The following is a 24,532-nucleotide window of genomic DNA, read 5'->3' on the forward strand; positions in this document are numbered from 1 at the left end:
TGTGTGGAGCTACAAAAATAAAAATCTTCTTCTGTTCAATGTCTACACTGTAGATTACTGCTCAGCACCAAGAGCTCTCTTGTCTGGAGCAACAGTCACATCAAAGAAAGGAAGAGCTCCGTGTCCTTCAGGACTGTATTTCTCAAAAGAAAAGTGTCCTCAAAGAAGCTCTTCGAGATGGAGAGACTGAAGCAAATGAAAAACTACGCCAAATAAGAGTAACTTTTCCAAATGAGTTTTCAGTTATTCCTGGAGAACACTAGAAGAACAGAAATATCAAAAAAACCATCCCATCAAGTTTCCACAAAATCAGTTTTCTTTTCTCTGACCTCCCAAAACCCAGTGAAAAACAGAACAAGCAAGTTGAGAGTTTGGTGTGACTAAGAGTTTGGTCCAGGTGCACAAATAAGACGTAGAACTCCCTAGTTCCAGTAGTACTTACAGAGCTGGTCCCTGGAGAACTGAATTCTGTAAAATACAAGTCTCTGAATGAGTGACTCTTGCCGAGACAAGCAGCTGCTACAGCAAATCGCTCTGATCAGTGCGTGCGAAACGCCACAAAGCTGGCACAAGTCAGCTGTCTTCATCCCGATTTACTTAGACAGGATTCAGCACGTCCTTTCTGGAATAAAAACAAATTGCCAAGGTTAATTAGATTTTGTGAGGTTTTTCTGTGGGGGCTTCTTGTCTGACTTTCTGGTTTAAGGCCCACCTGTTAGTCGCTTGCGTGACGATGTGTGGTCAGACCTGTAGGTCAAAATCTTTGCAAGAGTACTGCTCTCAACTGCCAACAAGCAAGTCTTTAACCTAAATGTTACGTGCTTGTTGCTTGCTCACACCAATAACTGTAACTGTAAACTCCAAAATTAAATTGACCAGAATATTATTGACACACTTTTTAAATTTTATAAATACTTAGAAATTTTATTTAAAGGAAAACTTTACTTAAATGACAAATAATGCATTCCTTGCAACACTGCTGTATTTCCACAGGAAATAGAACTACTTCTGGAAGAGCTTAATGTTGAGAGGAAAGACCTGGATGTCCAGATTAATGAGAAAAGAGCACAGCTTTCCTTCATAAAGAAGGATATTGGAAAAGAGGAAGAAAATCTTCAAGGAATACTTGGGCAAATTGCCAGGCATAAGATAGGTACGTCCCTGGCTCACCAGAGAGAATCTTGGGCAGCCTGGGAAGCAGTGTACTCGGAGCTCTTAGCCGTATGCTCTGCAGTGTTCTGTGCCTCACTCCTTTAAAATATTGTGGTGTTTCTCAGTCCCATACTCTGTCCCAAACAAACTCCCTGAGGAGCAGGAAGAGCAGGTGACCGAGGGGTCTGCACCTTGCTGGTCGAACAACATCAGATACACCACCTGGTGTGTCTGACACAGCCATAGGAAACACTGAAGAGATTTTAGAGGGATGACGTCAGTATAATGTCTCTTAATTTTTCCCTGATGCCTTTTTTTGTTCAAACAGAACGGACTTGATGTGCCTGGAATAACCTTTTATTTCTTTCCACTTGCTAGAAATGAAACATGTTCTGGAAATGCTGGAGCTTGAAAATAATGAACTTCAAGGTTTGAAACTACAACATGACCAAAAGGTCAATGAGCTAGAAAAGACTCAGGTTGCTATTCTAGAAGTAAGTATTTCTTCTGTAACTAATACATAACTGCATGTTCTGTGGTTCTCTTAAGACCTGGGTAACAGGGTCCCTGCACTTGCCGATGAGTTTCTAGTCTGATTTCAGCTTAACACAGAAAAGTCTTAGGCCTGCTTTGGCCATTTAAAACAATGGGATTTTTTGGGGAGAGAGGGCAAAGAGAGAGAAGGCTCCTCTGTGGCTGGAGAAGGGTGAATTCTGTTTTCCTAGCATTAGTTCCCAGAGTCTTTTTATCCAGATTCTATCCATGTCCTCACTTGCAAAGACTGTAAGACAGTTTACTAACTTAGCTGGATGATCTTCTCTGCCATTAGAAAGGTATTTTAGCTCAGCTAGCCTCATCTCTTTTTGACAAATAAAGACAGACATGCAATTCTAGTACCAGCAGGCAGAGATCAGCGGCAGCCCCTGGGCAGTCTCCTTAGATCAGTCTGGGACAGCCCAGAGAGCATTTGCCTTTAAAAGGCTTCACTGCTGCAGCTAAAGATGTCAGTAACTTGTTCTGCTGGACCGTATACATGTGGTGCTCACAGTGCCTTCTTTTGCAGGAGAAGTTAAAACTGGAGAATATTCAGAGATTATTTCAGTGTCAGCAAGGGGAAGTAGATTGGCAGGAACAGCTACTCAAGAAAGACCGACAGGAAAACGAACATCTGGTTTCTCAAATGCGCACTCTGCAAAATAATATTGAGTCTTTGAGTAAAGAAAAGGAAAAGCTTGAAGAAGATTGTCAGAGTCTGGAAAAGAAGTTGTCACAAACTAGAAGGTGGGGGGAAATATTTGGTTTTTTTCTGCAAAGATCAGAACTGATGGGAAGTGCCTTTAATGTCTGGTTTTCATAATTAAAAATACAGCTGTAACTTTGAGGTGCCCAATTATACAGAATGTGCTGTTTCTTATCCTGTGGAGGTTTTATTTTAAGCACGTCTACAGCAGACTCACAGAAAATACTCAGCAGCAAAGCTGATGAATGAAACTGCGTTTGTTTATATCATGGCAATGCAATCAGAAATGTTAAGAAAAGCAAAATGTTAATTCCTGGAGCAGGACAGCTGTCCAGCTCTCATGATGGCTCGGTAACATCCCCTTGAGCCGAAAGCTTCTGCTGAAGCGCAGCTGGTTTTCAGTCCTCACCAAGTGCTCCCACCAAACCAAGTACATGTATTCGTATTTTACAGAGACTTAACTGCTACTGAAGACAGCAGCAGAACTGCATTGTCCAATGTAGAAAAAATGGAGTTGGATGTTAAAAACCTGCAGCAGGAGGTAGATCAGCTGAACAAACAAAAAAAATCACTGAACAGAGACATTATTGTTGTACAGAAGGATCTTCAAGGTAAAGATTTTTGAGAGAAATTGTGTTAAAAGACACACTTAAACTGTACAGCATGATACCGATTATCCAACATGTTCAAATATCTACAGGCAGAAAGGATTTAATGCATTGAAAAGATAGAAAATCAGTTTCTAAAATTTCCATTGTTTAACCTTTGTTTATGAAAAGAGATTATTTATTTGTACAGGTGTTTCAGATTGCTGACTGAAAATCTCTGTTGCCAAATATTTTTCTAGAAAAAAAGGAAGAACTAGAAATGCTGAAAGGAGAATTAAATGACTCTAGGCAGCAGCTTCAACTGGTCGAACAGGTCAGTTTTGGTGGAACATGCACTTAAGTTTCCTGACTTGTGCGGAGACCAGGGCTGTGATTTATCGCACAGGTTGAACGGCCCATCCCGCGTTTCTCATCTCGACACACAAGATCAGAATCAGGCCCTTGCCGAGCTGGTTCATTGGGTTTTTTGGAAGTATCTCCTCGCTTTTCACCTGAGCGCTAATTCACTCGGTGGCTGGTTGAAGTGCAGGGTAATCTGCAGCGTGACTGGGGGTGACACGTTCTGTTAATTCAAACGCGGACCTTTCAGCCAAGGAGCTGTTCCTCTGACCAGCTTTCTCTTTTATGTTGCAGGATTTGAAAAAGACCGCGAGGCATCACGATGAGTTGCTTAGAGAGCGGGCAACCCTGAAAGAAGACATCCAGGAATTTTTAAGGAAACGTAAGGATTGCCAAGAGAGACAGAAAAAGAGGGAGAACCAATTGCAGCAGCTCCAGAAAGAGATTGAAGAGAAGGAAACAGAATTGGCCAAAGGGGAAGCGGTAAGGAGCCGTCTGACTCGCCTGCAAGCGGTTCAATTTATGCTGCTTTAACTTCTGCAGTGTCCTTTGGTGATGGGGCTTGTTCTCACTGAGTTGGTACCACTCGAAGCTTGAAGCGGTTGTGGGTTTTTTGGCAGATTCTTCATCGTCTCAAGGAAAATTCAGAGCATGAAGGAAAAAAACTGGAAGAATGTACTGCTAAAGTGAAAGAGCAGAAACTCCTCCTGGAAAAGGAACTCACAGATCAACAAAAGAAACTGGAGCAGGCAACAGCGAAAGTACGGCTGGCGGAAGAAAACCTCAGGAAGCTGGAAAAGGAGGAATCCCGATGTGCAGCTCTTGAAGAAACAGTCAGAAAAACCAGTAAGATTCATTGCACAAATAAATTGTTACCGTCTGTGGGTTCTGAGCCAATGGAAACCAGTAAATACTTGTGTTAATCTCACTGGTTTCTAATGCAGCACATGGATTGGCTCTTGATCCTTAAATGGACCTGCTCAGAGAACTGAGGTTCTAAAGCCAACCGGTGTCCCGTCCCCTCTCACCCTGTGTCAGTGTTTTTACAAACCGCTGCTCAGCAGATTAACGCGTTCGAGAAATATCTAATGTGCATAAAATATGCCAAGATACTTATGTTTCTGCTAATCAGGATTGTTTTTAAAAAATGTTAATTACAGAACATCAGCTCTCAGAAAAAGAATTACAATTACAACAGAAAAACAGAGAAATACAGTCTCTTCAAAATGAACTGGAAATCTCCAAGTCTGAGCTAACTCATCTCCAAGATCAGATAGCATCCGAGAGGAGAAAAGCAAAACACCAAATCTCGAGACTGAAAGAAGCTATGAAAATACAAAGGATGCAGCTTGAAAGAAAACATGTAAGTCCGGGCTGTGGGAAGAATGTTTGAGAATTTGTGTTATTTTTAAAAAGCCAAATGACAGAACACCCGTTTTTATTGGAGGAGGAACAAAGCAATGCAGTACTTGCGTGATCGGGCAGAACCTGGGGCAACCGAACGCTGGTATTTCCAGCTTGTGCTGCAGAACGCGAGTCAGTTACTCCTGTGAGCGCTGTTCCTGCCTTTTAACAGGAGTCGTGTTTTGTGGGTTCTCCCAAGATACGGAGCAAAGGCACCGTAACATCCGCTGCCAGCTCAGGTTAGGCAAAGCTTCAGTCAAGAATTGGACTCTGGCTCCTGTCTACGTTAAGGTTTCTTAACAGGAACTCGGCAAAATTAGTCATAACTTGCGCAAATCACCAAACACTATCAATGTTCAAAGCTACTCAGTGGGCACTTCCCAACTTGTTAGTGCCAACTGGGGGCAGCATTTTCTCGTTTTGATACTTTAAAAGGTGATCTCATGTAGTCTGGCTCCTTCTAGTCCTTAATAAATTGTTTCTAGGCCCTTTAAAATCGGAGAAGAATGTTGTTAGCAGCTAGAAAGTATTCAAGGGAGACTTTGCAAGACCAGAGTACTGAGAGGTTTAAGTGAACAGGTGGGGTCCTGGTGACTTCAGCCGCCTCTCTCACCATCTGAGGGGCTTCACAGGCAATGTTTGTGTTGGAATCGGGGCTGCATCTGTTCCGAGGTTTTGTGATTTCTAATTGCAGTAGTCAAAATATAAATATTTCAGAAATTAGCCGTGTTCACTTATGCAGGAAAATCCTTCTGGACGGATGATGCATTTGTAACCTGATGGCAAAGTGGTGAGACCGTTCTATGTTGCAGGTTAAAGCTCAAGAAGACCTGGAAAAGAGACAAAGGGAAATGGAGAATGCAGCAAGGCTCCTTAAACTGGAGGTTGAAGATGAAATTAGGATGGGATTTAAATCTTCAAGCCCTAGAAGTTCTCTGGAACTGCTGGAAGATTCGGAAATGCCTTCTGAAGTAAAGGGAGGTCTGCAGGCTGAATCCAGTAACTTGGAGGAGACTGATCCATTGTCTGCTGCTGACAAAAGCCTCTTTTCACTGGAAGGAAAGCTGAATTTTTCTAAAGTCTTCTTAATGGTAAAAAGCTTTCAAAAAAGTAGCTGCTCCTCATGTTCCAGCTGAGCATGTCAGTGGTGGCACCTTTCTCTGTAACGCTCAGATCCTCAATGTGCTTTTGTTTCCCAAAGGATGAACAGTGGCGTGGAGAGGCTCTCCGAGAAAAGCTGCAGCATCACGAAGATCGGCTCAAGGTGGCTCATCTCTCCTCCCTGTCCCACCACCGTGTCCCCTGGGTCCCTCCTAGCGGTCACCTCAACATCCCAGGGGGGTGGGATCCTTCCCCAGCGGTGGCCTGTCCCCTTTGCACACAAGTGACCACCTACAGAGTAGCTCTGGGTGGGAACAGTAAAAGAAAGCCCAGGACTTGGTGCTGGCTCAGGATGAGTAACTTTTTAGCAGTTCGTTGAATTTTTGAGTATTTCAACGCAATTCCCTCACTTACATCATCCTGTGGTGCGACCAATCACAGTTCAGGAGCACCTGTGATCCCAGGTGATGGCCAGGTTTAGTCAGAGCAGTTATCTGTTCTCTTGTCAAGCAGTTCATGACCAAGGCCGTGAAAATAGAGCTTATTTCTGAAGTGGGAGGAGGTGAACTATTTAAGAATAATTTGTAAACCCATTGCCCTCTGCTTGTGGTTTGAGACTCTTAATGTCACAGCCCTTATGGCTTGACTTTAAGGTCATCAACTTTTTTAATAGTCTTGAAAATTACACCAGCTGGATATAAACGTAGCTCGGGGTTTATTTAGGCTCAGCTCCGGCAGTGCATATCCAAGCAAGCCGAGGTGCTCATCAGAGGCAAACAGCAAACGGAAGGAACCCTGCACAGCCTGAAGCGCCAGGTGGATGCGCTGGATGACCTCGTCAGCAGCGCTTCTTCACAGTCGCTCTTTTTAGCCCAAAGCTCGAGTCTGCCGTCTGTTCATGATGCTCTGAATTTAACAAGAGCACAGGTACTGCTCTCCTGCGTACGGGACTTTGGGGTTTACTTCAGCTCCCCGGCAGTCCTGCAGCCGTGTGCTCACCCGCCGGGAGGCGCAGCGGGTGGGTTTGGTGGGGAGGGCGATTGCACTGGGCACATGCTCCCAGAATAATTAACTTGTTTGAAAAGGGTACGTTTTCCTCAAGGAGTTTGGTTGTGTGGTTCACTTTTGTCCTTTTGGTCTTACTTTTGTTCTTTAAAATCACGATGACTATTTTTTTGTTGTTTTTTAAGGATTAACGTGGCTCCACTAATGGAAGGCATTAATTTATTACCCCACCTGACTTTCCCTGCTTTTTCCAGGCCACTCTGACAGGGCTCACTCAGGTTCCCAGCAGGCCGGCAGGTGTTGCAGCGGTGTCGCAGTCGCTTTGTTCTGGCTCAGGAGGAATTTCCCAGTAAAGGCCAGAGGTGAGATGTGACATCATCAGCACATTGGGTCAGGAGGGGCCTGAAGGCTGAGGCTCTTGGGTTGCAGGTGGTGGTAGCCCAGGGGCAAGTGTGGCTTCTCAGACCCCAACGTTCCATTCCTGGGGTCGGGGTCCTGGTACTTGATGCTGTTTTGGCACTTAGACGTGTATTTTCAAACAAACTGTGGGTGAGAGCTGCTTGTAAACCCTCACACGACATGGAGAAATCACTGTTTTGACCGACTGAAATGTTAAGCTACTGCCATCCTTCATCTTGCAGTTACACTTCACTAGGTTTAATAGATGCGCCCAGGCTCTGGCTCTCAGTTGAAAACACGTCACTTCAAGAGCTGCTGGGTGTTAGCAGGAAAGCTTCCCAGCACAGCTGCTCCCAGGAAGCTGCCTGCCAGCACCAGAGGGGCCGTGGGGATCTGCAGAGCTTTCGATGCCCCCTGGCTGTGCCGCAGCCTGACCCGATCCCCAACAGAACCATCGCTCCTGGCGGGGCAGAACCACTCCTCAGGCGGTGCCTGAGCCACCCGCGCCGTCAGTTACCACCGTCAAAGACTTCTACCTCAGTGCTCCGCAAGCCTCTCCTGCAAAGGCATTTGCCACCACTCGGAAAGAGCTGGCTGCAGGGCCCGCTCCCTACTGTGAAGTTTTTGTACGATCGAATAACTGAGCTTTATGTATATAAGTTTTTTTTAAAAAAATATTTTAAAAGGTGCCAAAACCACCTATTTAAGTGTTTGTCAGTTTCCACTTTAAAGAAAACTTGTACCAAGGACAGGTTTGTCCATTTACCTGTTGTCAAACGCATGGATGTTTTCAATACGTTTATTTTTGAATACTTTTGTTAAAATAAAGTTCAGTGATGGCTGCTTGCTTTTAGCCATGCTTGGTTGGTCGTATTTCGTTGTTGTTTAAAGCTGCTCTCAAGGACACCTACGCTTGCAGCCAGGGCTGAGGACAGCAACGCGCTCTGAGCCCCGTGGCTCCCGTTTGCACAAAGTGAAACTTGGGTGGCAGCAGCACTCCGGTCCTTGTCGCTGTCACCAGGACTGTCAGTTGCCCGCTTTTCCTGAAGCATGTGGCTGTGGGGAACGTTTCTATACCAAAGTTATACACAACTTGCTCTTTAAACCCTTTGTAAAGGCTTTGGACAGCAAAACAAGGCACCATGAAATACAGGACTCCCTCTCCTCAGGACCAGCTCGTCGCCCCAAGCAGGACACTTACACACTGGGACACTCCCAGCTTTGTCAATCCTTTCCACTGTAAGGTTAAACACAAGCAGTTAGAGCACAAATACCATCCCTACACTGACTTCTTCCATAACCTGGGGTCAGGCTCACATTCCTTCCTACAGTTTAATGAGACCCTTTTCTGCAGGAGCCGGGGCCTGCCAGCAGGCCAGCGGCAGTGCCTGCCCAGCAGCTTCCGCCAGCAGAGCCCGAAGAGCCTCACACAGCAGCAGCCCCCGTTAAAATGCTCCCAGGAACCAGCCCCAGGGAAGTCACACGAAGCAGAAGACCAGAGCAAGTAACGCGAGTCACTGCAGTTTATCTAGATACAGGTACTTTATTTACAAATATTTAGATTAATAGCATTGTTACATCAAATGAGGAGTACAGCAGTCCAAACATCCTTTCTGTGACAGAAACAATAAGACCTACTGTAACTTACTCTGGGAGTACAGGTATTGCACCTCAACAAGCTGTAGTCGTTAGAACACGCACTTCATGTCAGCAGCAGGTCGTGGTCCCTGGGCAAACCCTTTGTGGTGCAACCTGGGTTTAAGCAGGTGCGTTAGCTGTAGATCTTGAACATACCCATCTACTTAAGAGTATTAGTTAAAAAAAAGGACTAACCAGACAAAACAAAGGGACAGTGCACAAGTTACCCAAATCCTATTGTCTGCACATTCCAGTTTTGGCTTTTATTTAACATTGACTGTACAATACTCTGGTACCACTGGTTACTTACATTGTATAGTTTTAGTGTCTAGAGAGGGATTTTTAAGACTACTTTGTATTTTCAGTGCTGCAGTGAGACCTTGGATCACTTACCCACTTCCATTTTTAAACCACATGTGATGTTTTCCCAGCGAAGCTTCACGTGAGGTACAGCAGAGTAGTGCAGGCAGAGTCACATGTCCCACCACAGCAAAGCCCCCACTCAGAACCTCCCCTTTGCACAAGCACGACAGGCTGTGTCGCCCCATGAAGGGTGTGCTCGAAAGCTTGCTGGAAAAAGCCCAAGTCTTAAAAGAAACCCCCCCACGGGACTGTTAAAACAAATACAACAGTAGTTAAAAATCCCTAGAGAGCACACGCGTTGTTCCGACTGTCCAGTTCGGCCATTCGAAAAAGTTCAAGGTATAAAAGCGTAAGATGTGCGAGAGCACCAGCCTCCGTATACGATGCGAGGCGGGTGATGAAGCCCAATAATGCGAAACGCTTACGGAAGAGAGAAGCGGGTTAGCACACTGCTGACTGCACGGAACGGGATTAGTGAAAGGGCACAGGTATACAGCACAGTGCAAAGATGAGAGACAGGTTCCACTAGTGTTAACTTCTGCGTCAGGATTCGAGTCCCCCCAGCACAGCCGCCACTGCTGACACCACGGAGTTAAGCCTGTGTTAGTGAACTGCAGCCACATGGATCTCTGTACTAATGGGGCAACGTGGTCACATATAGGTCAGACTGTACAAACTGGTATTTTCTTATATACTGTTCTAATGCCAGTAATCATTTTCTTCATTAAAATCATATACACAGGATGTATTTAACTGTTAGCTCAGTTCCTTCAAATTTTATACATATTTACGTTCTGTTAACAAATGCAAAGGATAAAAGTGGCAAAGAAACGATGTAAAGCTATGAGCACGAGAATGAACGGATCGTTTCCCTGTGCGAGTTGTACGCTCCTGCGCCAGCCCACCCCGACCCCCAACACACACACACCACAGGGAATTCTTTCAACAAAAGCACATTGTTACAGAGCCCCTCGCTACCGTCGGAAGTCATTTCACAGCAAAAACTTATCCTTTCACTATGGACAGCTCTAAACAGTTAGAGGTGGGGAAGAAAGGCCAAAGAACCATAAAATTAAACCGTACAAGACAAAGCCCTGCGAAAGTGTAAAATCATGAGTCCAGCATCAGTGCTCAGTTTAAATTATGTATCGGTGACACTATCACAAGGACAATCAAGGAAAAAAAAAAAAAAACTTCTAGATTTACCATGCAGGAGAGGTTTTATTACTCTACTTGCCTTTGATAACCTGATTACATCTAAAGTTGTTTAGCAGTTTAGTACTGTGTTAAACTTGTCTCAGAGTTTTAATTAAACCCAGTAAGATGTACAGAAGACAGGGAAGCGGTCAAAAGCACCGCTTCCACCAGACAGAGGCGAAAGGTCAGAAATGGAGCCATCAAACAGAGGTCACTAGCAGCCACAGCCTTCTCTCTGGGGCTGGGGTTCACTGGTTAGTCGCCCCCCCTGCGGAGCTGAGGGTTTGTGCTGGACACCCGATTCTGCAGCATTCAGATCCAGGCTTCCGTCTTGGATGTTCTGGTAGATTTTCTTGGCAGCCTCCAGGAACGCGTCCTCCACGTTCTCTCCACTGCGAAGAGAGCAGCGGGAGTTACTCAGGCTACACAGGGGATGGAGGCAGCTGGCCAGACACCCATGCTAGGCTCTGACGGTCACCAAAAAGAAGCAGTTGCTACCTCAGCCTCTTAGGCACAAGCAAAGCTTACTGCACTTACAGCGGGCACATCCCCAGGCTGGATGACCTGTCCTTGGGACAGCCCGTGACAGGACAACTCACTCCCTAGCCACTACAACCTGGTAGGACTAGTCAGGAGTAAAACAGACACGCTGGAACACCGAGTAGCACAACTAAGCTAAGGCCCTGAGCCACACACGTGGAGCAGTTTTGACAGAAGCTTAAAGACAGGGCAGCCACTACTAAATCAAAAGCTTTTTGACACAGAGTTCCATTACAACAGGTGCCAGATGGAACCACATTTACCGGTGCCACGGGGGGGCTGATTCTTCACGTTCTGACAGGCTCCCCATCCAGCACAGCCCGTCACAACCACAGTGTGGCCACGTCTCTCGGCAGCCAGGACCGGCTGCTCCCTACAGCACTTGCTTACAGCTTGAAACACCCAAGGGAAGGAATGTCTAACTGGGAGCCACTCACCCAAACCTACACATTCTACGCCCAAATAATGTCTTAAAACCAGTTCAGCTCATTTAAATTCTACAAGTTTTGTCTGTAATGTAGCAAGAGGTCTAATTTCCAAATTGAAGTCAAAGCTGACACGGTTTAAACTGCCATACATACCTTACCCTCTAAGAAACAAAAAACATTTGTGTTTTTTTGCACTTGTAAAACCCTACTATACCTGAACTCTACAGCTGTACTCAGTCCTAATCAATATAGTCCTTTTAAACAGATCACATCTGAATCATTACTCTAGACAGAAGTAACTTACGTTTTTGCACTTGCTTCAAGGAACAATAAACCTGTTCAGAAACAAAGGTTTAACAGTCAATCCATAACATCTTTCAGATAGTCCTCAGTCACATCACAACCTTCAGATGACATGCAAGACACTGCATTAGTAGTAAGTTGTATTTCATAACTAAGTTAATGCATCAACACACAAGCCAATTCCAGACGTTAAGCCAGACTGGCACAGTAGAAATCTGCACCTATAATCACATCACTTGGGAAGTGCAAGTTTGCAGCTCTCAGAGCTGAGGATTCACTTTAACTATCTTGTAGGAAATATAACTGCTCAAGATAAAAAAAAAAACAAAACACAAAAACTACACACCATTTTCTTCAGCAAATTGTTTGGCTTCTTCATATGTAACATCCCTCTGTGCTTCCAGATCTGCTTTGTTTCCTATGAGGATTATCACCTAGTTCAGAAGAGAGAAGCTTATTAGCTTTTTCACTATGAACCTCATAATTAATAAGACAAAAAAAACCCCAAACCCCAAAGGAAATACGCAGAAAAGTTTAAGTGCAAAAGCCATGCATCTTCAGGAGAGCACTGCTCTAGCTAGCAGTGCCCCCTCTGTAAAGTCAGGAATAGCATCTCCAGCTGTCCCTTCCAAAGGCTTCAGGCTGTTCTCACAAGATGAGGTCCTAAAAAGCAGCAGTCCTACTCTCTTGTGAACAAGAGCTGCGTCCCGTATTTGTTTAATCATCTGCTAATCCAGCCACAATCTTTTAACAGTTTTCTTTCATCACTGTAGAGGGTCTTCCCATGAGCTCGGTGCTCAAGTATTTTAGGTGTATTCAGAAAAAGCCTGAAGGACAGTGGTGTGGTATGGTCAAAGAGACAGAGAAGAACCTTCTTCCCCCATTCCTCCAGAAGACCTGGTCAGCTTCTGCTGAAGATCCAATTTCTATTCCAATCTAAGATGAAATAGCATTCACCTCATTACTACAACAAGCAAGAAGCAGTAACAAAAGTTAAGGTGTGTCCAGAGTCAACCACAAGTCTGTCTCCAACTGCTGAAAACAGGCCCCTGAAAGGTGAGAAGCACAACAAGACTTAGAAGAAGCCACTGCTTTCCTGCACAGAGCCCCCACTTCTGCTCCAGCTGCAGCAAGGGAAGAGAATCTCTGGTACGCTGCAAAATGGGGACACAAGCGTAACTGGGAGCTAAGCAGCAGAGAGAACACAGGCAGCTTATTCAAGAGAACAGTGCTAACGCGGCAGATGCTTTGGCCTAAGCCTTCCACCTCTCACTCACAGATAAGCAGTCTTGCTTTCAAGCTAAATAAAGTCCAACTTACAGTATTTGGATTGGTGAGGTTCCTTGCATCTGTCAGCCAGCTGCTTAAGTGATTATACGTACTTCTTCTGCAAAGAATCAAAGCAAGTACAGTTTTAGGTATTTTAAAAACTACTGTAGCCACATGCCAACAGCATAGTCAGCATCCACACCACACACCGACGTCTGTCATCCCTGTTCTTCTCCCCAACAAAGCAGCAGCAGCTTGTTTGGACTCAGAGCAAGATTTCAACAAGTCGACTCTAAACCCCCAGAGCAACTCTTACAACACAGGCAGAAAGACAGACCAAGTCACACTTGGAGTATGTGACAGTAAAACTGTCTTCACGAGGACAACATCCATATTAATTTGTACAGGACACAGTAACGGATTTCCTGTCAAATACTCCTACAGAACTTACTCTTACAGTAGAACAGCACTTTAGTAACAAACAGCACACAAGATTTACCCAAGATCTAAGCAAACAGGAAATACACCCATATATGTAGGAAAAAAAAAAAGTGCTTGAAGAATATCAAGAACAGCCCCAGAGGAAGAAGGGAGACACAGGAAAGCAAATGCGTTGTGTTGCACATCTTGTTATCCTTTTGGTGGCATCTTTCATTGTCACCTATAAAAGGAATACAGGAGAGCTTCTCTGCAGTCTCATTGTGTTGGAGGACTAGACTGTGAAGAGGCCCAGGAGTCAGACTACGGAAACACTTGCATCTCTGTGCAGTCCATTAAGCAGGTTTACGTAGCTCACTGCAAGAGGTAATGCTCTGTCCTGGGCCTACTCTAAAAATACTCCTGCAAGGTAAGCGGTAGCATCCACTGCCTCCCAGGAAGGGAAGAATCCATGTACTGAAGAGCAGATTTTAAGGACAAAGCCAGTTCTTTAAACAACTTCAACACATGCAGTCAAGGCCTGAAACGGCAAGATCCTCAGGCCCGAGAGTTTCCCAAGAAAAGCAGCTCACATATTTCCCCTACATCTCGTTTTCAGCTCTTTAAATACTTAGAGCATTTAGCTAAGGAAGCCTGACGGAACAGGATACAAACCCAGACAGACACAGTCCTTTAAAACTACGTCAAGGGGACAGACAAGAGCGCACAGAAGCCTGTGGTACCCAAAGGGCTCGTCAGGCACACGCAGAGCTGCGCCAGCCAGCACCCCCTTACCTGGTAATGTCGTAGACCATGAGAGCTCCTGCTGCTCCTCTGTAGTAGCTTCGTGTGACAGCCCTGAATCTCTCTTGTCCTGCTGTGTCCCAAATCTGTAGTTTAATTTTTTGGCCACTAACTTCAATTATTCTTGTGCCAAATTCAACACCAATTGTGTGGGGACAGTCTGCCATAACTGCCACGAAAAATAAGAGCAAAGATCAGATCTTTCTAGTACAAGGTCTCCTTGCTACATACTATCACCAGTTTTCAGGTAACTTTACCAGACTTCCAGTCTCTGTGAAAGAATTTACAGCTACAGTACCCAAACTGTACCACCTAAGCAGAAATAAAATGAAGTATTTCCTTAACTGCTGTTAGTTTTAAAAACAGTTAGAAAATTCCTTGCCTCCTTTGACACACGTACACTGATACTGTTTGGAAAGTATCAAGCCAGCTAATTCTCAGTCTATTCTTGCAGAAACAGTTTAACTGTTCTAACAGCCAAGATACAGTTAGACGTCTGGAGCACAACTTCAAAACCAAGAATATCCAAACTGTTCAAACAGAGTAATAGCATGACTGCCCACAGGAAAAAGCCAGCTCCGCAAGCAGCTAACAACAGAGCAAATAAAAATCAAAAAGGCATCTTTCCAGCTATAACAAACTCATCATAATAAGCTCATCTTTAAGAAAGATCAAGAAAACCCAGAAAGGAGGAGTAGCTATTGAAGCCATCTACAGTTAGTGACAGTCTTGCACCAGAGGTGTGTGGCATGTTTGTTTGGTTGCATTGCTCCAGCTTAACAATGACAGAGTAAGAACAAGACACACCCTCATCAAAAATTTGATTGTACACAACGTAGCATTTAAACAATTAGCTGATATTGGACTTAAAAAACATTTTAAAAAATCCCATGTCTACTAGGAAACAGAAATATATTAAACTGTAGCTCCTGTGTACTTACTGCCGTATCTCGAGTAGCACACAGTACAGACCAACTTTGTACTAATATCTACAGACCATGGAGTGTGAGCGACATGGAAAGTCACAGAGCTAACTGCTGCCGCAAACCCCAATGCAACACACATTATTAAGAAGAACTGAAGCTAATTCTTGATTAGTCATGATAGCAGACACGAAAAAATGTTAGCCGAGACAGACTGCAGTGAGACTGAAACACCATCACGCAGTGCAGCCCGAGAGCCATGAGTCACAGCAGCTAGAGAGAATGACAGTGCTACTTAAGTCTGCAAACAAAAAGGCGAAGAAAAGTTAATCTTTTTCTTTCTGAAGTCCTTAACAGCACTAAAAAACTCCAACTGCTTGAGCTCACCAATACTGAAAACATGCAAATTTCAGACACAAAATGTTGCTTTGCTCCATATCCAAATTCCCCAGAGGAAGCTGTAAAAATAGCGTCTTCCCGCCCATCACAGGCAGGCCCGACCGAAGCAACAGTTATACCACCACTACACCAGAGTTTTGTTTCTACACCTGCAGGAGTCAAACCCAAAATCTGATACCCATACAGATTAAGAGAGACACAACATCAAGATCATGCATGGTGGAAGCAAAAAGGCAGGAAAAAGGGATGAGGCATACCAGTTAGAATAAATATTGTGAATCGATATACTCACACTTCTTTTCTGTAAATTGATGAAGCAAACAGGACTTTCCTACACCCATGTCCCCTGTTACAGAAAGAATAGTTAAGGCTGACAACACATCACTCTTGCAACGAGCACATTTTCTTCATCCCACACAACAAATGGTACAGAGACAGGCAGCCACTCCTTCCTCAGGTCTAGTGGGCACTGTTCTATACCTGACCACAGTCCCCAGTTTATCAACTTTTGCACTACAGTTCTGGTAACACCTAAATGGGAGGCTGAAGCAGAGAACTCCAGGTTAATGTGTTATCAATTTTATAAGCGTATTTCATAAGGTTATGAGAAGTAGACCTATAATAAACTGAAATATAAAATATATCTTGAGCGTCTTCCCCGCTTCTGTCTTGTAATTATTGTAAGAACACAAAAAATAGCGCCAGTCAACCAAAACACACCAAGAAATTGCTTCACTTCCACTGATCCACTTACACAATGCCAGTAGTGAAAAAAAAGCAAGATCTTTTAAGAACCAACTTTTCCACAGGCTGAGGATGTCACAGCAGCCCGACTTACAACCCATTACAATGGAACTGCAGAACACTGACACCTACAAGGTCATTAAGAATTAAACAATGAACAGCAAGGCCAGCTCTCTTATGATAGCAATAAATGCAATCAAACCCCTGCCTCTAAGCAGCCAAGGAAGTTGCAGCTAGAAGCAACATTTAAACACAAAAACAGTCTGACAGCTGTTTAGAAGCCCGTGTAAAACAATGGGCTGAGACACTATTAGCACTTGTGCCTTCAGCATAGATTCTAACACCTTTGAGATTAATGACGCAGAGGCAAACCTGAATCAACACAACATCCCAGTCACACTGACTCCCACTGAAGTTTTCCAATGGGTTTAGCCGTTTTTCTAAACATAAACTTGATTTTGTGAGAAAAGGACCACATGCACACGTTTTTAGAATGGCTTTTTCTTTAGTGTTATGCAGAGGGCTAAGAATTATGGTCCTAACAGTGAAGATGATCAAGAATACTGAAGTGTGCATGTCAAACCCAGATACTTTCAGCAGTAACTCAACAATCAAGTGAACTCGACAGAGGCACTGGTACTTGCCCCCACTCCCAGCTCACCTGCCACCAAGCACACAGCTCTAATTCTGTGGCATCTGAAGGCTTTTGCCTTTACACTGTCAGTTGCTAAAGCTTTAGAGCAAATGTGGTGACCTGTGAGGGACTGAGTGAAGCTGGATGAGTTAACCACTGAAAGAATCACTCCTGTACAGCAGGCAGCAGGCAACAGAAGCAAACCACAGCCCAGCCCAGGGTTTGCAGGCAGGCTGTCATGCACATACACACCAACAGAAACGGGTACGTGCCCACTGGTACTTACCAATAATGATGTACTTAAAGATGTAGGAATAGTTGTAAGGTGCAGTTGCCATTGTGGCACTAAAACAAAAAACAGAACACATCAGAACTGCTACTTTTTCACCAAACTCATCCCAATTCATCCGATTTCATTCACATAAGCAAAGAAAAATCCCCTTTTCCCCCCTCACCAAATGTCCTTTCATTCACAGTTCAAGTTTGTGTACTTCCCCACGGTCATTGAATTAGTGTCAGAGACTTGCAAAACTCCACCATTTGCTCTGAACCCCTGGCAGTAAGGCCTCCAAGTAGAAAGAAGCTCTGTGTAGCACTGATACTCCCTCAATTTTATCATAGGGACTCGAGGCTGTTGAAAAGCTCCACTGGCTTCTTGTGTCGTACAGAGTCACTGCATGGACCAGCACTCACTCGCCAAATAGCCAATATATGAACTGAAAATAAAATCTGACTCCAGAAGAAAAAAATCTGACGAGGTTTAACAAAACCAGCAATTTGAAACTATCACCTCACACTGTTGAGACTTGCCACAGGAACAAAGGAGATGGTGCAGCCTGCATCTGACAGCTAAGAATTACTTAAAAGAATGCTGTAAAGTAGCCTTAACTGGGGTCTGAACTGCTACATGTCAGGAGTGTACAAGCCACAAATCAGATGTTCAGGAAGTTAGTTAACAGCCCTGTGGCTTTGTCAGCATAACAGCATTACAGCAAGGCTTAGCAGTTTCTCTTTTTTAAGCGACAAGTCAAAATCAGACTGGATATTCCAAAGTTTTCCTACACTTTCCTAGATGTAAGAGGAACTAGAACTGGCTTCAGCTGCATAAACCTGCACTGAGTAATAGCTGACTTACCAACTAGCACATCAGTTAACCAGGATTACAAGTCTGTACAGGTCAGATATTGACAGTTAATACACAGGATGCAAAACACCTACACGTCCCAGGTTTTAAGTTAAACTAACTATAATGTGATCAATTAAGCACGTGGAAAATTTCTACTAGGAATTCACCACCTCCTTTCCTGCTCATATACGGCAGATAGCCAGTCATTAGAAAAACATGATACTTTTATAAAAGAACATTGCTTTAGCCTAGAGAGCTTTTCAATCAGTCACGTGTCATCCACGTGAGAAACGAAGTCAGTATTGTAAAGAAATCAAAATGTAGGAAAGCTTACAAGCCTGTAACTTTTCCAGCAGTGAAGAACTTTTTCCCCTCAACCAGAAGTCATCCATACTAGTGAACTGCAGGCACGAGAAGGTGACTGACAACAAATCTCATTCACAGCACACAGCCAAGAGCCACCACTTCTCACAGCGGAGGTTTAAAGCAAACACTCTTATCTAGACCTTGGAGGGGAACAACTCCAACAGGCAGTTAAGAAGGGTTTACTGCGTGCCAGGCACTACTCCGCACCTTGCCTTTCCTTCACGCTTGGCTCGGGATACGAAAACTCCCCAGTCCTTCTATCCCAGGCAGTATGCAAAGCATCTACGCTAAGTCCTATACACACACACGCTGTTCTGTTAAACCAAGCTTAATCCAAGACAGTAAACAAAAGAATTTTGGGCAATAATTCTTGTATGTGTTGGCAAGATAGAATTCCACACCAAGTGCTGCACAAGTCCCAAGAAGAGTCAGGTCAATCAAGTAAATTTTAGAGGAACTCTCAAACAGCTGTCCCACACCACCTCCGTCTACTCAGCCTGCAAACAACCACACAGCAGACAGACCAATTTATATGTGCAAGTACTTCAGGACGACAGCATGAACTGTAGTATTTTCCACAGGGGGGAAAAAAGAAAAAAAAAAAAAAGGGGTGCTATAGACATAAGAAAGGTGAAAACACCAAGAGCACTAATATGCATCTCATTTGAGATATCTACGACACATTCCAAAGACAGTAACATCTAGTAAATTACACTGGGTTTAAAAAAATATTCAATATCAAGCTCCAAATTGGAAAACCACTCGTGGCTATGAAATCTGTCCTGCAGGAACCTAGGTGACCCTGTCTTCCTTCTCAGTACCAGTTGGCTACAGAACTACTCCAGTTTGGTGTTTCTGAGCAGTGAGTTTACAATGTTGCTGTACGTAGCAAGTCCTACTATCCAAACTTGTCAACAGCACCATTGGAAGAAGAGGACTTTCTTGTTCAAAAACTGGACAAACTGGGAACTCTGTGCAGGCTATAGCATAAATTGAATTTGAATTCAGTCTCTTACCCAGAATCTTTAGCGCTAAATATACATCTCTGTTTGACAGACTGTTTCTGCTTGCTAAGATATGCCAATTTTCATCATACTCTCTAAGTAAAGAAGTATAACTATGCTATTTCAATATAAAAGAAACTGTCACTGTTTTGCAACATGTGCATCAAAATCAGTTCTCACTTCAAAGCGAGTTAGAAAACCAAATTTTGTGCTTGGCAACAAAGTCTGTTAAATAATGGGTGGGAAGGAAAGACCCCGTTAGGTCCCCATGTGTTGCCTGATCTAGTTCGAGAGAGAGGCGTCCCTGCCCATGACAGGGAGGCTGGATTAAATGATCTCTACGGTCCCTTCCAGCCTAGGCCAGTCTAGGATTCTATGAATTTCAAGCCATATCTTATGGCTAAAGCTTCACCCTCATTCTTACAGTGACGTTGGGCCCCTGAAGGAGGAGAGAGATATCACATCCCCCAGTGTACAGCCAGACCTAGAGGCACACACTCTCCATAGCTTAAAGAAAGAGATTATTAACAGAAGTATTATTAAATTCCCTCATATCATAGGTCTAGACCTTCTCTCAAGTCTCACAGAGTTGATGGAGAAGTCATTACACCTGGCAGACGTATGTACTGAAAGCTTGCAGAAACACAGATATAAAGTTCAAGCACAATTTCTGGAGTTAAACTGAAAAATAAAGCAACATCACTGATTCCAAGGGTCATATTACAGAAGGGATTCCAAAATATGCCACATTACCAAATGTCTGGAATCTTTCCTGGGGAACAGATAACTTCTTTAAAACAAACAACAAACAAATAACAAACTTCTAAAACACTCAAATTCCGGTAAGAATTAGCAGGAACCCAAACTGTACTCAGATCTCGGAATAAAACTGATACTCCAGAAGGACTCTGTGCTAAAGGGGAAAAATAAATGCTACAAGCTAAACACAGAAGCCATGGTGAGAATTCAGCCTTAGAAAACTGACAGTCTCAGCATTTACTAGAGATGAAAGAAGGAAGTCTAGACATGAATAGGGCACAACAGGATTCAGTGAACGCAAACATGTTAGCTACACGTTACTGTAAGGAATTAATCTATGTTGATAGCATCACCCATCTGTAGGAACTGGAGTTCTACCGCCCCTTCACAGCCCTGTGTTCCAGACATGTGAATTTCAATAATCCCAATCTGGGAAGTTGAGGTTTTCCTCTTGGAGAGCCAAGACCAAGAACTGCAGGACTGAGAGTTGCACGAGTACATGCAACTTCACTTGAGCCATCGCTGACATTATACACTGTGACATCAAAGTTAACCAACCATGAATGTACTGTTAACAGAAAGCAAAAGGAGCTTAGTCTGGAAGCTTGGTGTATGTGCCATCCCTCTTCCGGGAAAGTCTGCCAACTTAGTAGTAGTTTTGGCTCCCTTTTCAGAGGTAACACCTCCCCAGAGCTCAGAGCACTATTTCGGGATGGCAACTAGCCAGAGCATCACGCTTCCCTACGCAGATTTCTGCTACTTTCAAGGCCTGTACAATTAATTACTGTATTACAGTTAGGCCTAGAAATTTTACAATGAGGAGTGACCCCATAATCCATTTTCAATATACCAACTTCTTCCTTAGAGGTTTTTATTTTGTAAGAGTTAAAGATGACCTTAATGAGATACCAGCACACCTACATTTCCTCCTCTCCCCAACAAACATCACACACGTATTTTGACATCTCACTGAAACCTTTCTAGTATCAGCACACATCTGTACAAACCGAGATAAGCTTGTTCCAGACACATTGCCACAACATTCTTTATCAGAATAATGTAACTGTAAATATCATATCCACAGCAGCTTTCATGGGACCCATGCAGTTCCCTCCAGTTCAACTCAAGGACATAGTCTATTTTAACTCTTCACTGGATGTCACTCGCATAGAGAAGTGTCACAGCTTTACGCTCAGCAAGAAGCAGGTATGTTATCAGAAGAGACTAGAACCTGGTTTTATTAGACGCTGCATGTGGATAACACCAGTCCACACAGAGACGATGCCTCTGAGAACAGCTATCAGCTTCTAAATCAGGACTGTCCAATTATTACAGGTTCCCCTTAAAAACATACCACTCTGCAGCCAGAGGACCACTGCTTAGTTACGCGGAAGGCAAGAGGCATTTTGTACTTCATCTGGCCATCCAGGTGTCCTTTCAGTCATTCCTCAAGGATACGCAACAGGAAAGGATCTCACAGCTGAAGTCCAGTTCCCTTCTACAAAAGGCAATGCCATCATATAATTCCTTTCGTACACTGAAACAACTTTTAAAGAGCTGTTATGTTTTGTTTTCACTTGGAAGAATGTATTAGTTGCATACAAGGGGAACTATATGCAATCAATAACTGTTACTTAGAACACCTTCTAAGTCTTTACACAAAACATAATTATCCTCTTTCCCAGGGCACAATCTTCTTTCTCCCCCCTGCATATTTATTTAGATGTTAATTAGCAGTGAACACTGAGAAGAGATCAATAAGTGGGGGAAGAACTTGGAAGAGGTAAAATTCTTTCAATTAGTAATTGCTCTGTTTCCCTGACAAGGACTTTTCACAAGCACACAAAACAAGGCAGTCTAACTAGTACCTTACTTTAGAAGGCTGCTACAAATACAGTCTGTAATTGCTTCAATTGTGGTCTTCTGTAAAAATCACACCATACTGCAAGATAATAACAGTTTTGTTATCAGTTAATACACCCAATAGTGAATTACTAGAAGTCAGTTGCCCACAGCAAGCTATGAGGTCTATTACAGTTAAATTTCATTGTGGTTCTATGTGTCCCAAACACCAGGGGCATTTAAGCCTTCCTAAACACGTAAATATCTCCATCTTCTTTAGGACAATGGTCCCAGAGCCTCCCTTCATTTATTTTTGCAGGCTTGGCTTTATAAAGCTCTCTTCTGAGACTCATCCCTGAGGAGTCTCTTTACCAGCCTGCCAGCAGCCGACACTTCCACATCTCTCCGACGCTATCACTTGTTGCTGGCCAGTTCCTTACTCATTCTTCAGCTCTTCCAGAGTCATCCTCCCTAGCTTTCTCCATTTGGATCTCATTAAAACATCTGATCAGGACAGTAAATTTGGCTGAACAGATCTTTGATCAGACAGCAACTCAGCAAGCTGCTTATGATCTGCTGCTCAGTATTATTTTGCATTTCCTCATTATTTTCATGTCCAGTTAGGCTTTCTCTGAAAGCGCAGGCAGCCTGCCTGCTACTGGGCTCACACTAACAAGCTTCAGCTCTGCAGAGCATCATTTCAAGCTGTACTTGAAGAAATGCATTCGCTCTGTTCTTTAATCATGTAAAACACTTTAACTCAGCCTGAGACCTAGTAAGTATTTCTGAAGATTTCACAGGCCCTCACTTCATACACAAGAACCTTGATTTTATTTATTTTTTAAAATCAAGGCTATGTATCTTCATAGCATCTTCAGTTTTTGTTTTTCCTCAGCAGCTCTCCAGTCACAGGCACGTCGTGTTGGTTATCCTTTCGATGGTTTCACATCCTGCTCCATTGAGTTCCTCCATTTTGTTTCCTAAACTTCCTGCATTTCTGCGCACACACCTCATTTCTTACTAACCACACCCTAGCACCATGGCTACATTAAAAACTGCATGCCTGTCCTCATCAGTAAGTGCTTTCTCCAGTGTCCATTCTCTCAGCTCTGTTTCTTTATCCATTGTTTATCCTCATTTATCCTATTTTCCTCTGCCTACTAAAGAGTCTAACCTGTAGCACTTGTCTGGGTTCGCCGGAGAACCAAGTTCCAGAGATACCAGATAAGTTTAGGGAGAGTAAATGCAGGAAGCAGAACAGTTATGTGGTCAGCCTAAGAAATCAGAACAACATGTAGCTGTCTGAAGTCATCACCTTGGAAAACACAACTCATAAACACATTTGACAATAAAATTAGGAAAGGTCTATGTCCTTTGTTTCAGAAGGATATAGCAAAACAAGAATCAATCATAAGCAGGTTCCATTAGATGCACAGGAGTAAGCAAGTAATTTTAAAAGATCTATTTACATTTTTAAATCCTAGTAAATCCAGTATAACAGGTTCGTTTTCAAACTGCTGTCCTTCACAGTAACTTTTTCTTGTCATTCATAAAAGGAAAAAGGGAAACAGGGCCTTCTTTCTTCCACTTAAATTTATGACGTTTTTCAAATCCCTATAGGAAGCTAGCAAATTCCTTTCTAAACCATATTAAACTATGTGATATTCAGGTATTAAATCTCCTAGGGTTGGGATTTTTTTCCCATTCTGGAGTAATGCCCAGGCACAAGAGGCCCTCAATCCAAACCACCGAAGAAGTCAATGCTCAAACCAATGCATTCCCGATGACAACATCTGGCTACAGGAAGACATCTGACTTGGGGTGTGCAATTACTTAGGATATAGAAAACCTGAGTAAATCTTGTTCACAAAAGGGTATTTTTATGTCTGGGGAAAAAAAAGCACACAACATAGATCCACTCTCTTTCAGAGGCCTAGAAATCAAAGTCCACATCAAATAACCTCTGGAGCAACAGAGCTGTTGCCAGAGAGACCTCGATGCAGATGCCTTTTCCTGGCTTACTGCAAGGATAACTCAGTGCAATTTTAATTCAAGGCAAAGCTATCCACAGATACTACAGAAACCTTAAGAGTACTGCAAATAGGCAATAAAGAACTGGATGAAAGAACAGAACTTCATTCTTTTGTCACTGCTTATTCAGGCTAAACAGAAGAAACCAGAGAAGCAGCCTAGGATACTTTTGTTGCTTTCTCGAATAGGAAGTGGCATTCCCCTCAGCCCTCATGAAAGATATTTTTCTGGTGAAGTTCATGACAGCACTGGTCAGCAGAAGACTCAAGAATACAGATAACACCACACACTGGCCACATACACCATAGAACATGCAGTAAACACCCTACGTGCAACTGCAGCTACTAGTAAGGGGCACGTACCTATCTGTGTATGTACACACACCGCCTGTGCACGAGTACTCGAAGGCTGCGTGTTACACAGGGAGTGAGCAGCGCAGAGGAGGAACGGCAGGCAGTGGCGACAGACAGTGCAGCAGCGGCCTAGCTCCTGCCCAG

At 43.6% G+C, this 24,532-nt stretch overlaps 2 protein-coding genes across 2 annotated transcripts in view; one reads left to right on the forward strand and one right to left on the reverse strand.

Moving 5' to 3' along the window:
* CNTRL (centriolin) overlaps positions 1-7,202 on the forward strand; it is a gene marked incomplete at its 5' end in the record, with an annotated part of 17,090 nt that extends 9,888 nt beyond the window's left edge. Inside the window, 14 exons of the mRNA XM_009879397.1 lie at positions 54-218; positions 994-1,153; positions 1,531-1,646; positions 2,216-2,433; positions 2,846-3,003; positions 3,240-3,313; positions 3,634-3,822; positions 3,960-4,185; positions 4,500-4,698; positions 4,777-4,804; positions 5,556-5,834; positions 5,945-6,007; positions 6,568-6,771; positions 7,104-7,202. Coding sequence (XP_009877699.1) covers positions 54-218; positions 994-1,153; positions 1,531-1,646; positions 2,216-2,433; positions 2,846-3,003; positions 3,240-3,313; positions 3,634-3,822; positions 3,960-4,185; positions 4,500-4,698; positions 4,777-4,804; positions 5,556-5,834; positions 5,945-6,007; positions 6,568-6,771; positions 7,104-7,202 — 2,178 coding nt within the window. The remainder of the gene's footprint in view (positions 1-53; positions 219-993; positions 1,154-1,530; positions 1,647-2,215; positions 2,434-2,845; positions 3,004-3,239; positions 3,314-3,633; positions 3,823-3,959; positions 4,186-4,499; positions 4,699-4,776; positions 4,805-5,555; positions 5,835-5,944; positions 6,008-6,567; positions 6,772-7,103) is intronic.
* Positions 7,203-10,450: 3,248 nt separating this feature from the next.
* RAB14 (RAB14, member RAS oncogene family) lies at positions 10,451-17,248 on the reverse strand. Its single transcript, XM_009879396.1, has 7 exons — positions 17,194-17,248; positions 15,822-15,875; positions 14,199-14,376; positions 13,038-13,104; positions 12,064-12,151; positions 11,719-11,749; positions 10,451-10,838 (listed from the first exon to the last, which is right to left on the reverse strand). Exons 1-7 carry the CDS (start codon positions 17,243-17,245, stop codon positions 10,661-10,663), a joined length of 648 nt encoding a protein of 215 aa, XP_009877698.1. The 5' UTR covers positions 17,246-17,248; the 3' UTR covers positions 10,451-10,660.
* Between the last annotated feature and the right edge of the window lie 7,284 nt (positions 17,249-24,532).

Source organism: Apaloderma vittatum, unplaced genomic scaffold (genome assembly GCF_000703405.1).
Source record: "Apaloderma vittatum isolate BGI_N311 unplaced genomic scaffold, ASM70340v1 scaffold17672, whole genome shotgun sequence".
NCBI lineage: Eukaryota > Metazoa > Chordata > Aves > Trogoniformes > Trogonidae > Apaloderma > Apaloderma vittatum.

Bases quoted from the DNA above. Each gene is read 5' to 3' on its own strand.
- RAB14 (XM_009879396.1), bottom strand. From the start codon at position 17,245: ATGGCAACTGCACCTTACAACTATTCCTACATCTTTAAGTACATCATT. The intron at 15,876-17,193 runs GTAAGTACCAGT...TTTCTGTAACAG, and splicing joins CTTTAAGTACATCATTATTG to GGGACATGGGTGTAGGAAAG. The intron at 13,105-14,198 runs GTAAGGGGGTGC...GATTCTTTGCAG, and splicing joins ATGGTCTACGACATTACCAG to AAGAAGTACGTATAATCACT.